This window comes from Triplophysa dalaica, chromosome 5, assembly GCF_015846415.1.
Source record: "Triplophysa dalaica isolate WHDGS20190420 chromosome 5, ASM1584641v1, whole genome shotgun sequence".
Lineage (NCBI taxonomy): Eukaryota > Metazoa > Chordata > Actinopteri > Cypriniformes > Nemacheilidae > Triplophysa > Triplophysa dalaica.
The window spans coordinates 9,799,893-9,813,755 of record NC_079546.1 but is presented as its reverse complement, the minus strand read 5'-3'; the positions used below and the strand labels follow the sequence as shown (position 1 = coordinate 9,813,755).

Sequence of the window (13,863 nt, the reverse complement as noted above, 5' to 3'; positions counted from 1 at the left end):
CGCTCAAAACTGATTGTACTGTAGAATACTAACAGACAGTTCTTATTTTTACAAGCCAACATTATAAACTTAATAAATGCCTATTAGTTAGTCACATACCCTGCATGCTTTGAAAAGGCGAATTACCAAAAAAATGACAGCACCTTTTCTACAAGTGATGGATTTGCAAATGATGACATAAGCAGTTTAGTAGATACATGTCTCATCAAACTCCTAATGAAGCAATTTCTTCACTCCAATTTTTCCCATCATGCACTTCTGTCCATTCCATTAACCTGATGCTTACGCCGCACTGGCAGCTCTTATAATACGCAAGCCTTGGAAATGTCTCCGATAAGGCATATCTGATGCCATTTTCAACTGGTCATTTCAGGGCCATTTGGGTGGATTTGAAAAGTTCAGTGTTGGAATAATTTTAGTCCAAACATATCCATGCATGTCTTCTAATTTGGCTAATGTTTCTTAGCCCTGTGATTTGCAAACATATGACATCATTGATACATACTCAGACACAAATGTCTATGTGAAGTATAAACAGTCATGATTTCCGGGAAAAAATTACAGTAGCATCGGTGTTCAGATGAAAACTGTGAGGGTTTGACAAGGTTCTCCTTTGGAACATTCCCCTCTGAGGAAAAAGGCTGTGAATTTTAATAACGCCTCACCTTGTGCAATCTGTGACCTGCATTCATAAAAAGTCCTTTGAGAAGCAGCAGATCCTATCTTTACAATTCTGCTTATTAAAATTTAGAGCACGATGTTTAACGGTAAAAAATAGACAGATCTCAATACTATCTCCCCGACTGAATTAGTCTGACTCAAGCTAAATCTGTTGGCTTCTAGAAGAGACCTAATTTACGCATTATTATCATACTTTCCCTTATTCCTCTAAAATCATCTCGAGTGATTATTTTTGTTAGTATAACCCTACTACAACACAATAATCTTGTGAAACATGCTCTTTTTAATTACATGTCTGAAGTAGAATTTTGCATTAAGCAAAACAAAGAATACTGTGTAGTTTTGTGTGCGCTTACGTGTGCGTTAAAGCCCCCTGAAGACTCATATCAACCTTCATTTTACAATCTCAACTGGCTTAAAGTCAAACCAACCCTTGTTTCCTGACCTGACCGTAACCTTATAGTCTGTGTGAGGGATTCTTTATGGAATAGAGATTGAACTACAATAATGCATTCAGTCACATATCATGCCACAAGCAACCAAAAGTCATTCATTTTCAACGAGGGCTGGTGATTTGAGGGAATATGAGTGACAGCAACTGTTGACATCATATGATCATTTCCAGTGATCCAACATCTTTCCAACATCTTTCAATTTGCACAAATGAACAGTGACCATATGCACCAATGGAGTAACTTGTTGGTGTGGGGATATGATGAAAGTGGAAAGGTATGTTATTCTCTATCCTTCTTTATGCCTTGTCTTTGCTCATGTGCTGAAATATAATAGTGATCATATACAAAAATAAATGTAATGTCTGAAAACCTTGAGAATGGCCGATGGCTGACATTATGCCAATCAATTACAAGTGAATGTAAAATAATAATAATAAAAAAATATATATATATATGTAATAAAATAAAAATTGGGCTGTCATCTGATGAATCGCGATTAATCAAATCCAGAATCAAAGTTTGTGTTTACATAATAAATATCTGTGTACTGTGCATAATCATTTTGTATTTATTAACACACACATCCAAACACATATTTAAGAAAAACTTAAAAATGTATAAACATTTATAATCATTTCAATTATTGGTAATTATAAATAAATACATGTACATTTTCCTAAATATGTATACATGTGTATGTGTTTGTATTTATAAAAACAAAATTAATATGCACAGTACATAGACATATTTGATGATAACACAAACTTTTATTCTGGATGCGATTAATAAAAATTAATCGTTTGACAGCCCTAATAAAAAACGTGGCACATTTAAAAAAAAAAAAAGTTATTTTATATAAGACCACTAAACTTTCTCACCCAGAATATATTTTTAATATGGTTTCATTTGTGTACAGTCCGCTATGATAAACGCTACTGCCAGTTGGTGATCTCCAACTATAAAATCTGCCCCCATCCTTACACTGTATTCAAAATTCTGTATAATAAAATAAACAATACCTCTTATTGGCAAACCAGAATAGAGTTTGAGAAGGCTGATTCACATAAACATCCAATTTGAAAACTGATCATAGAAATCCATAAATTTCTTCAAACAAACTATTGTTTTTTTTCTCCAGTCATGTGTGGTCTTAGAATATAGTTAGTTGAATCTTACCCATCATGGTGTCAGTGAAGCAGGAACTAATAAGAACTATACCACACATACTGTAGTGTCCAGCACATATCTCACATAGTTTGGCCAGTGGCTGCTTGAAACGCTTTGCCAGCATAGTGGTTCCCACCAGTAAGACGAAGCTTCAGGGCCAGACAACTGCAACCAAAGCTTAGAATACCAACAACTAATGGATACAACAGCCAACATTGTAGTTTATGGGTTTATCCATAACCTTCAACAACTGTTCACCCCATATCAGACACCACGAAAACGGCTCCAAATTTCTTATTCAAAAAACAGACTCTATGAGAAAAGATGATGTGCCGCCCATGGCCGTCTCAACAGCACTAAACACCAGCAGACTAGCTTTCATGAAGGTCTTCAGACAGTTTCAAGCATCAGAACAGAACGAGAGCAGGCAGATACAGTAGAAGACTCTACCTTGTGTTTTTCTTCTGAGGAGCTGCTATTCCACTGTGACCTGGTGGACTTGTGTATCGTGCGGTGAGACTGTAAAGAGGCATAGCAGAAATTGAGAGAGAACAAGGGGGGAGAGGGAGGGAGAGAAAGGGACGAGGTTAATGACTGGATTGAATTTTTTCAAACTGTGGCATCTTTCTCTCTAATGCAATAAGGGAATCAGTGAGGAACCAGCGTTGGCAGGGTCAGGCACACACGTGCAAACACAAACAGCATGGCCTCTGTGTGTGTGGCCAACACAGATTCACATGATAGGTCAGTCGCAGCTCAAGTATGTGCTATTCTATCAACTGTCCTAATGTTCTAGTAACTGATCACACAATCTCTGACACACCTGATCAAAAAACTGAATGCTAATGTGTGTGTATTACTGTAGAAAGTAAGAAAGAAAGAAAGAAAGAAAGAGAGCTGTGACATGTTCACACTCAAAACTAAAATGTATGTATTAAAAGTTTATATATTTAATACGAATAAGCTGTTTCTTTTATTGTGCATTCCAATTAATATCATTAAAAACTGCAGTTGGTTTGTTATGATTTAAGATATAATAACAAATAAATACAGCTAACTTACACAACAAAACACAATAAAAACATGATAACATCATAATAAACATGAGTTACCTCATTTTGGAGCCAAACTCTTCAATTGCTATAGAATTGTGTTGGTCTCCCATCCTTTATGGTTTCATTTTACAACAGCTTTAAACTCATCCCAAATTTGAACATGAAGTAATGCATTTAAATGATAACGATAAAACATTACTTGTATAAGTATAATATGTCTAATACGTATGATAAATGCAATACTGTATGAATATATAATATAGAATGTCTGGTGCATTGCAATGTATAATATTCAGTACAGTAATAACACAAACACATTCAATACATTTCTAAATTGCTCTGTATAAAAAAAACCTCTTTATTCTCATTATAAGAAATTCCAGTAAAGTTTTGCCCATTTCTGTATAGGAAGAGTAAATCAAGAAAATGTTTTTTTAGCTTAGTTTGATTTGTATTCATTATGGCTATAAATATGACCTAATATAATTTAAAAGTAATATTATGGCTGAGATGAATGAGCACATTTTGTCAAATCGAATTTATGACTGATAGAGGCGCTGCTAGTAGGACCTGTACTTACACACACGCATATCAAAACACCCTAGTAGGCAATAACACAAACACACACAAGCTGTTGTTGTCCATTTTAGGCCTCTGAGGTCTTTCCAGTAACTGACATTTGACTGACACCACCATTGTTCGTGTTTGTGTATGTTTAGGTGTGTCGTGTCTTGGAGGTAAATGTGTCTTGACAAGTTTTCGCATTTAGCGAGTTTTTGATCGAAGGTCACAAGATGGAACGATAGTGCGGAGGAGGTCTATGGATGGATGGAGCGTGATGAAAGTAAAAGCATGAAAGACAGGCCTCTTTAAACAACAAACGTCCTGTTGGCCTTGAAAGAGTTCAGGAGATCTCCTTGTAAACAGCACCTGGATGACAACACGTCATTCTGGATTGAACATTTCTGTGCTGTTTTATAGAAGATGCAATGTAGCTGTTACTGGATCAAACTGACTTCGCGGTGCATGAAAAATAACATCTCAAAAGTCACAATTTGCTGTTTGTGACTGACCGTGTGAGAGAGACATGATGACATGTTTGAATCATAACTTCAGATGTCATAAAGTTGTAGCTTTTAAAGTTTAGGCCCACTTTTCAAGTTTAAACTGGGTCAAAATGAAGCATGAAAGATATAAAATGGTCAAAGTTTTTTGGAAGATGGTAGCAGGTTTACTGCTGGTCAAGTAGTTTGTCAAAAATCCTTCCAGAACTTGCATACAGTGACTGAAAATGTGTGTGTATGTTCAGAACAGAGGAGGAGACCATTGTGACCACCATCATCGCTTTAACAAGTTTCTACAGTGAGTGCGTGACAAGGAGCTGGCTTAAAGTTACAAACTCCTCCATGAAAAACCCTGAAGAGCAACAAAGACTTCACGAGACTGAGAGGACGAGAGCAAGACAGCAGGTTAACAAGCATTGTAACCAAAGACAGCTCCAGAGAGACTCTAAGACTGTCATCCTCTCTCTCTCTCTCATGAGAGAATGATCACATCCACATGATTAATGAAGCCCGTGTTTTCTCTTTCACCTCAAGAAGGAACTCAACCCAGACAGGATGGTTGAAATGAACTGAAACACTTTTTGCAACACAAAGATTGGAAGTACTTTGTGAATCTGAGAATCACAGAAATAAAACTGTTGCAATGGGTCATAGATGGTGTAGGGACATTTAGACATTACTTCATAGTGAGAAACCATAGCTGTGCTATAACCACAAACAATCATAATAATATTAGCAACATAAGGTTACTGAACATCACAAAACATCATCAAAGAAAATTCTTTAGGTTAATCTACTCCAATGTGTCAAAACCGTTTAACATATTCTTTTTCCATTTTGTATAGGTTGAAAAGATTTGCAACTCATGAAATAATGTTGTTTAAAATAACCAATATTCCTACATTCATACAGTTGGTTAAAAAACAGTTTTATGTTAAAACCACATGACCACCTGAATGTCACTTTCTGTATCTCTACAATTCTTTTTATTATTAAGAGCTTTTAGTGATAAACTGGTCATTAAAGTCAGGAATCACTACTGTATTTTACATTGGCACTGGTAACCAAAATGTTTTGCCACTGACTGAGTAATACTGCAAACATGCTAAAATGTGTCTAAGACCACTAAAAGAAAGATCAATAAAGTAGGAAACAACTTATTGTGATCTGACCCATTAAAGAAAACAAACATTAATTACAAACACCATAAAGTTTCTAGCTGACAAGCTCATCCCAGCACTGTGACACATGACCAAAGCAGCTGAAATCTAAAAATAAATCCTTTATATTATTATATACAATGAACATTCTAATCTGTCAAGTTTAGTAATTGTTTCTTGACAAAAACATCAACATCATCCTTGAAAAAAACACAATGAGAGAAGTTCGAACAAACCATAAAGAGTCAAAGCTTACCTCACAAAAGAGAAATATTTCATTTTCAAAGCGGAACTGAGAACTTCCAAAAAAGGAACTAAACATCTATAACATTTCACACTGTCAACTAAGAATGATGATCCGTTACACAAACAGCTAAGACTGAAAATCTGTGCCAGCTAAACTACAAATAAATTACACGGCAAAGAAAGCGACAGTCAAACTCCTCAGTCAAACCCTCCTGTGTAACTGACAGCAGACAGGGTGTGTAACGGTCAGTACACACACACACACACAGTTACTGTACCTATTGCTATCAGTCTTTTTCCCATAGGACAGTGTGCCCTTCCTGTCCTGTGAGCTAGGGGCAGGCAGTCGTGAGCATGAGACCACTTTGTCAAACCGTTCAACTCGGGACATGGTGCGCTAAGAGGGAGGGATGACACTTCGCCCCCATATCTTCCCCAGACCAAAAGGCACCGTAGTGTCCAGCCATTCCTGTCGCTCTCTCTCTATCTCTCTCGCTCTCTCTATGGCCTGGCAGTCACTCCAGCAGGTGTTGGCTATAGAAAGCCTGGATCTCTAAAACTGTAAATGGGAGCAGTGCCTATGGGTAAAACCAGCATGTGTGTGTGTTATAAAAAGCACCCCCATCATTCCCAGGAATCTTAGACAGTGTTGTACTTCAGTATTTAGAAGATTATAAGACTGCCCAGCTGACTGGGTATCAGAGTTAAATGCACGGATCTATATACTGTAAATGTCTGGATTGCTCATGACGTCATTACACTGAAGCTACAGTTTATTTAAGCCATGTTAGCAGCCCCAAACGTTCTATTACAAGAAGAGGGAGTTATTACATATTAGTGATAAAACAGTAACTTACCATTCCCTGTTTTTATTTCTAAATTCTCACAGTACATTTTTACAACCCAGATGTCTTCGGCATGTAAATGTTTAATTATTTAAAGGGAATTCTTATAAGATATAGAGTGAATACGTTCATCCGCGAACATATGAGCAGACTAATAAGACACCTTAAAATATGACAAATGTGATTATTCTGATATCTAAATATAGACAGGCTGTATATGTTCTTTACTTCATGAAGCTTGATTTCTAAACATTTACACGTGTGCCATTACAACAGTGTGCATTACACACTCCCCATCTATAAATTGATGAATATACGTCAATACTCTAGCCAAAATAATCATAAACATTGGAAAAAAACATCGGAACTAAAAACTAACCTAATATGCAGAAGAACAGTCAGTCGGGGCATACCAACATGGCGGCGCGATCGCTTCCGGTGGCTTTACCTCCTGCCGTTGGTTTAGCGTTCTAAACTCAATCCAGTCATTTATATATGTAGATGAGTGATTAAACGTCTCTTTCATTTTGGGCACACGTAATATTGTAATGATGATAATTTAATATCAATCACATGTTCGTCCGAATCAGTAGAAACAGTTGATCACAATCCATTTGCTTGGACTCTATTTGGATTTCTATTTACTGTATAAGCCATTGTGCTGGCCTGTCCAACGAGAGTGAAATCTCGTTTTCCCCAAATCCTGCACTCAATAGATATATATTAAACATCAAATATGATCTGATTCGCTGTCCTAATGTCATCATTTCGCTCCAAGTATGTTTCTGGCAATTTGTCGCATTACACGTGCTTAGCACATTTTACGGAAGACCATTTTAAGAAACAATTATTAACCTTCAAAACATGCATAGCAATGTGATTAAACATAATGTGTTTATTGGCCCATGCAGCACGATTCTGGCAGGCGGGAAATGCTTTTTAAAATTGAAAATGCTTTAAAATCCCTTAGGAGTCTTTTCAAGCATTTCTTTGCTCTTGGCAAGAGAGCACAGTTGATGAATCGCTCAGGCCGGTGTGTTAACACAGCACACACACGGCTTTTCAGCTGCCCATTTTAACACCTGTAACCCAAAGCCCATAAACGTTTGAAGAAACACTTCCTTGAACCAGACTGTCCGAAGCTAGACCAAAAACTGATAGTTATCTGAGGAGACTCCATTCACAACAACATCCCTGGCCCAGTCCTGCTTTCTGATGTCATATATTCTAAGTGGAATGCTAAACGTGTGTATGTGTGTGAGAGTCAGGCTGCCAGTCCAAGGTCCTCTGACCACCTGCCACTGCTGGATCTGAGTTGAGAGAGCTCCCACGGGCCTTCACAGACCGAGAGGCCAGCTGTTGTCTTTCACTCTCTTGCTCTTCTCCTCTCCTGTTTTCACACTCAGCTCTTTCCTCTCTGTTATCCACACAACAGCCTACGCTGACAGTGAGCGAGAACTCAGCATTACAAAAGGCAAACACGTGGTGTTTCTGCCTGTCCCACACACACAAACGCATTCTGGGTCAGGTAACCCGAGAAAGACTGTGTTATGCTACTCATGTGTGGCATCTCTGTGAAGCTGCTGCTAAGATTACTCATCTATTTACATCACACTGACGGCCTTCCCTTTTTAACCCATGCAGACAGTATACTCTGTGTACAATTACATTTTAATACTGTTGTACCAAATTATTTAAAAACAGCAGCGTAATATTTATCAATTAATCAAGATTAGTCGATAACAAAACAAATGTTTGTGTTTGTACATAATATATGTGTGTGACATGTACATATACAGTACATACATGTTTTTTTAAGAAATCTATATTTATACATAATGAAAATTATTTTAAATATTAATATATATATATGCATATATATATATATATATATATATATGTGTGTGTGTGTAAGTATTTGTATAAATATTTATATATATGCATGTGTGAGTGTGCATTCATATATACATATAAATACACACCTCACAGATATTTTATTTAAACACAAACATTTATTTTGGAATCAATAAATTGCGATTAATCGATTTGACAGCACTAATATTTATTGTATAGTCAAGGAATTCTGCTAATGCACAGCTTCAATGTAAATATAATGAAATAAAATAAAGTGATCGATAATTTGACCCGCAGAATTATTTTTTGGCTATTACTACAAATGTTCTTGAGCTGCTTAAAGAGACAGTTCACCCCAAAATTCTGTCATCATTTACTCACCCTCAGGTTGTTCCAAACCGGTATAAATTTCTTTGTTCTGCTAAACACAAAAAGATATATTTGTTAAAATGTCAGTAACCAAACAGATCTCATTCCTCATTTACTGCCATAGTAGGGAAAATAAATACTATGTGAGTCAATGTGGAATGAGATCTGTTTGGTTACTGACATTCTTCCAAATATCTTACTTTAAGGTTGGCAGAACAAAGACATTTAAACAAACTTGGAACAATCTGAGGGTGAGTAAATGATGACAGAATTTTCATTTTTGGGTGAAGTATCTCTTTAAAACTGGTTTTGTGATCCATGAGACAGTAGCATGCAACACACACATGAAATTTCAAATAGTATTTTGGTCATTCATGATTCCCCTAATATAACAAAACAATCCGATAAACTTCTGTATCAACCGAACCGCCGTACCTGGACTGCATGTCTTGTGATTTATGCTGGCTCGCTGGCGCCGCCCCGGTGCTCTGATGAGTGACGTGCTGCTGAAGCTCCACTAATGACTGCAGATACTGCTGCTGGTGCTGCTGCTGCTGCTTGTAGCGGGACAGGATGAAGAACAGACCCAGAATGCTCTTCAGATTCCCATTGCACACCTCTGAGGATCAAAAACAACAGATCATGATACAGTAATCCTTTAAGGACATGGACACCCTGCTGTTGACGTTTTGTCACCGCGCTGATCATTGACACTGCGTCACATGTGTGTCTGCTTCTTATTGTAGGGAAGTGCAAGTTGTGTTTATAGCCTACTCATTGGTTGTGAATATGGGGCAAACAGATGCTAGTTCTGTTCTCTGAATGAGGAAGTCTTGTAAAGTGTGTCAGAAGAGCGGCCATACGATGATAATCGTCTGTCTGGAGAATCCCAGTTTGGCTCAGTCATTTGACTGCCTGTAGCATTTCTACTAGCGTGTCGGAAAAAGGCTTGAATTAGACGTCAAAGTTTGCAAACAGTCATAGTTTACGTACTGCATCTGACTTTTAATTGCAGCATTTTTATTTTTTCAAGCAGATGCCGAATCGATAAGCGAGGCTTTGATGTAACATATGGAATTTAACAGCTGAACTGCTAACATCCTCATTGGGAGCCAATGCAAATGAGTGCCGATCGGCAGGTTAGGTAGCAGTTAGGGCCGCTTTTTAACTTTTTTTGGAATTGAAGTTGTGAGGCTGAATAATAGCCAGTCCGGGGTAGTTTAGATCATAGATATAAAACATTGATGATGACGGCAGAGCCATTGATTGTCTGCGGTCTGCCTGCCAGCATTGCTTTCTTCCCTAAACCCATCTGTAAAATGGACCTCATTCATACGTTTCGCTAATGGTTGGTGCCGAAAGCAACTGAAGAATAGCTAGGCACTCGGCGCTGACGCAGCGCTAAAGAGAACATTCCGGTTTCTTTCTGACAGCGCTTGTTCCGGCCGTCAGCGTTGTTTGGGGTTATTAATCTTCCCGAGGTTCAATTTGGGAACGTGTGCAGCTGTAATTTGTATTTAACATAACTAAACGCTTGGATCGTATCTTCTTTTTAATTTTCTGAATAGGGTGACGAAAACCTGGCACGGGAATGTTTGATGGGTTTGCACATTAAGGTCAATAGGGAACAAACAATGTTTATTATGAAACGTTTGTAGATATTTATGCTGGCTGGTTAATTTGTAAATACTTTCGGTTTGCACTATATGAGGAAATTACTCTTTTTCACAGGTGCTACGAGCACCGGCATATGGAGCACATTTGGATCTTAGCAAAGGTTTTAGCAAGGGAGCTGCATTAGACCCGAGTCAGATTAAGCGATTAATGCGAAATATGGATTTCCACCAATGTCAGCGTATTTAACTTTCTTTATTGAATTCAAAAATAGCTACAGTTCTGTCACAGTACTGTAGCTACTATAATTATTAAAGTCACCACGCTAAAATTCTAATAAATTATATGTAAGGTTTTTTATCTTTTCATCATTTAGATTATGACAGGGTTTGCCAATACAAAGTATAGTTTTGGTGTAGCAACAATAACTTTAAAGAATGGTTCACCCAAAAATTTAAATTCTGTCATCTTTACTTCCCCTCCAGTTGTTCCAAAACAGTATAAATTGTGTTGTTCCGCAGAACGGAAAAAGAGATATTTAGTAGAATGTTTCTATGCAAACAGTTCTGGGGGACTATTGTCTTCCATAGTAGTAAGGAAAAACTACTATGCCCATCAATGGTGCATCAGAACTATTTAGTTTCCCATATTCTTCAAAATATCTTCTTTTGGGTTTAGCAGAACAAAAAATGTTATACAGTTTAAGAAGACATTGAGAAATTGAATTTTTATTTTTGGGTCAACTATCCCTGGTAGCTGGTATAAAAAAAACATCCTAACTATTGTACAACTCTGGTGACAATGACAATGTTCTGGTCACATTGAACTTCAAAATCAAAAGATACAAAATAATGTATATTTTGTTTAAAAAAGACAGATTTAAGGTTCATTAAAATGACAACCATGATGTTTTTCATACAATGCATCCGCCTCCATATGAACCTGTCAAAACTTTTCACAAACAAAATTGAGTTGCAACATGATAACTTGGAAGTAAAACGTGGCCATGTGGAAGAAAAATTGGGTTATTATTTTTATACGGAAGTTAAATCTGGAATCATTGGGCCTCTTTTCATGTTAAGAGGGGTTCATAATGGGAAGTGAGGAAAGGGAAGTGTGAATACATTATCTGAATCTATTTTCAGTGATGTGACCTTGAGTAGTTCCTTCTTTTTCAAGTGTCTCTCAATCTCTGGCCACAATAACATGCTATGCAAACACTTATTACTTGTTGTATAAGTGGGCCTACACTTTTTCTCTCTTAAAGGAACAGTTCACCCAAAAATGTAAACTCAGAAATTAGGCCATAATTCAAAATCAATTTTATCAAATATTTTTGTCTTCTTATAAGACCAAACTGGCATATGGCTCAAGAAAAATAAGCGTGACTAAGTTTGAGGGGCATTTTTGTCATTTTGAGGGGGGGTCAACAATCCGAGTATCCTATTAAGTTTTTCTTGTACAGCACAAACTATTGTGGCACCAATCTTCAAAACATCCCCTTTATGTTTCACAGAAGAATAAAAACAAGGGCTGGATACAAATTAGATAAAGAATTCTTAAATTATGATAGAACTTTATTTTGGGGTGAACTTTAACAATGTTGTTAAGAAGTGAAAAGGTTCTTAAAAGGCGACTCAAATTAAGATCTTGCGCTTAACATATGAATGACTTTATCTTGATTCTACAACCTGATAACTTCTTAAAATTCATTTATCTCTTTATGACCTGTGTGGAGTTTAATTTGAGCGAATATGTTTAACAGCTCAGAGAAAGTGGCCACTCAGTTACGCTCTGCTAACATAGACATCAAGTGCTTGAGTGTCTCCATAAAAAGTTTGTTTTAATTGTGATGGTGTGTTCACGGTCAGGTCAACAGTTAGGCTGCCTCTTTTGACCCTAAGTAAAGACTGACCTGCTCTGTAATAAACTGGACTTCTTCACAACATCTTCACAGCCACCGAGATCAAAGCTAAAGGTCCTTAGAGGTCACGGTGTGCCTTGTACTTAGAAGCACTCAAAACTGATGCCGTGCTGGGTTTGTGATACCCTGCACACCCAGAGCACAATATCACGGCCACCGCAGCAGGAAAAAGGATATTGAGACTTGTCTGGAGAATTAAAGCTACATTTGGCAGGAGTCAGGAGGTGAAGTGGTGTTAAAAACATTGCCGTGCATCTGCTGTGTGGTTTGCTTTTGGCGGGTTGTTTTAACAAGAAAGTCCTGTAAAAAGTCCTAAACTTGCAACCAAGAAACACTTTCTTAAGAGGATAAGAGTCTCAGATGTTTCTATCAAAAAGTCCTTTGAAGGCAACTTACAATAAAAGTACAGGGATATAATAAAACACATGTGGATAGCATTGCTCAAAGAACTTGATATGTTTGAGTTTAAAATGAATCTCTGCACTTTGATTGCAGACTTGATGTTTTAACATATCTGAGCAAAGTTTGAGCCTCTATTTGCTTTCTAGTTGTAGAGCTGTCAAGGAGAATGGCGAGACCTCATTTGTTGTTGTGCTCATTCTTCGCTGTGGGTTCTTTTAAACAAGATAAAGTTAATTATTTCAACATTGACAGAGGATCAAAATGATTCACATCTCCGTCCAAATCAGTCTATTTGACATATTATCATTGGTTTGATTTCCAGTAACAAAGTAAATCTTAGAGATTATTCCATTCATTTTTCTCGAAGAAATCCAGCACATCAAACACTTTTATTAAGGCCCGGAGTCGCCATGCCTCATAAAATACTAAACACAAGCGTATGCTAAGCTTCAAACCCAAAAAGCTCTGAAACCCTCAACTAATTCAATTAAGGCTACTACTCACAGCTTTAGGAAAGATGCTCAGCGCAAACACACCCAAAAAAAGTGGGAAGAGTAGGCGATGAAAGCTCTGAGAAACAAGCTGGGAAACGCAATACTCTGTTTATTTATGGGCTCTTTGAAATAGCAGCGCTGTGCAATCATAGCTGCATTTAGCAGGACAGTGAATACAATATCCAAGCTGTTGGCTCTGGGAGCTGCTTTTGGTTAATGGTATCATTCAACACACTTAATACACTTGAGCTCTTACTGTATTTATGCCAAAAGTAAAGTCAAGGACCTTTGTGGTTTGTCAATGCAGCAGTTCTGAGAAACTTGTGCCTGCAATACTTAAGAGTGAAGTGCGTCATTTCTGCACCATTTTAGAACAGGCGGGATGTCCAAAATAATGACAATCAAACAAGGTAGTCTCACATCATTGGCTGAGATTGAAGTTGATATTTTGTGTCGTCCAAACAAATAGAAAACAAAAATGTACAAAGGCGCTATTTACAAAAACGAACAGAACCGATCCTAAACAAGACAAA

At 37.2% G+C, this 13,863-nt stretch overlaps 1 protein-coding gene across 3 annotated transcripts in view; it reads right to left on the bottom strand.

The window, feature by feature from the left end:
• The window catches only part of nav3 (neuron navigator 3), a 124,032-nt gene that overhangs the window by 62,816 nt on the left and 47,353 nt on the right, over positions 1-13,863 (bottom strand). For 2 of the 3 annotated variants that reach the window (XM_056747646.1, XM_056747647.1), the window contains exons 5-6: positions 9,332-9,515; positions 2,754-2,822 (exon numbers count right to left, since the gene is read on the bottom strand). In XM_056747646.1, coding sequence (XP_056603624.1) covers positions 2,754-2,822; positions 9,332-9,515 — 253 coding nt within the window. The remainder of the gene's footprint in view (positions 1-2,753; positions 2,823-9,331; positions 9,516-13,863) is intronic. The other variant, XM_056747648.1, reaches the window with a different exon arrangement.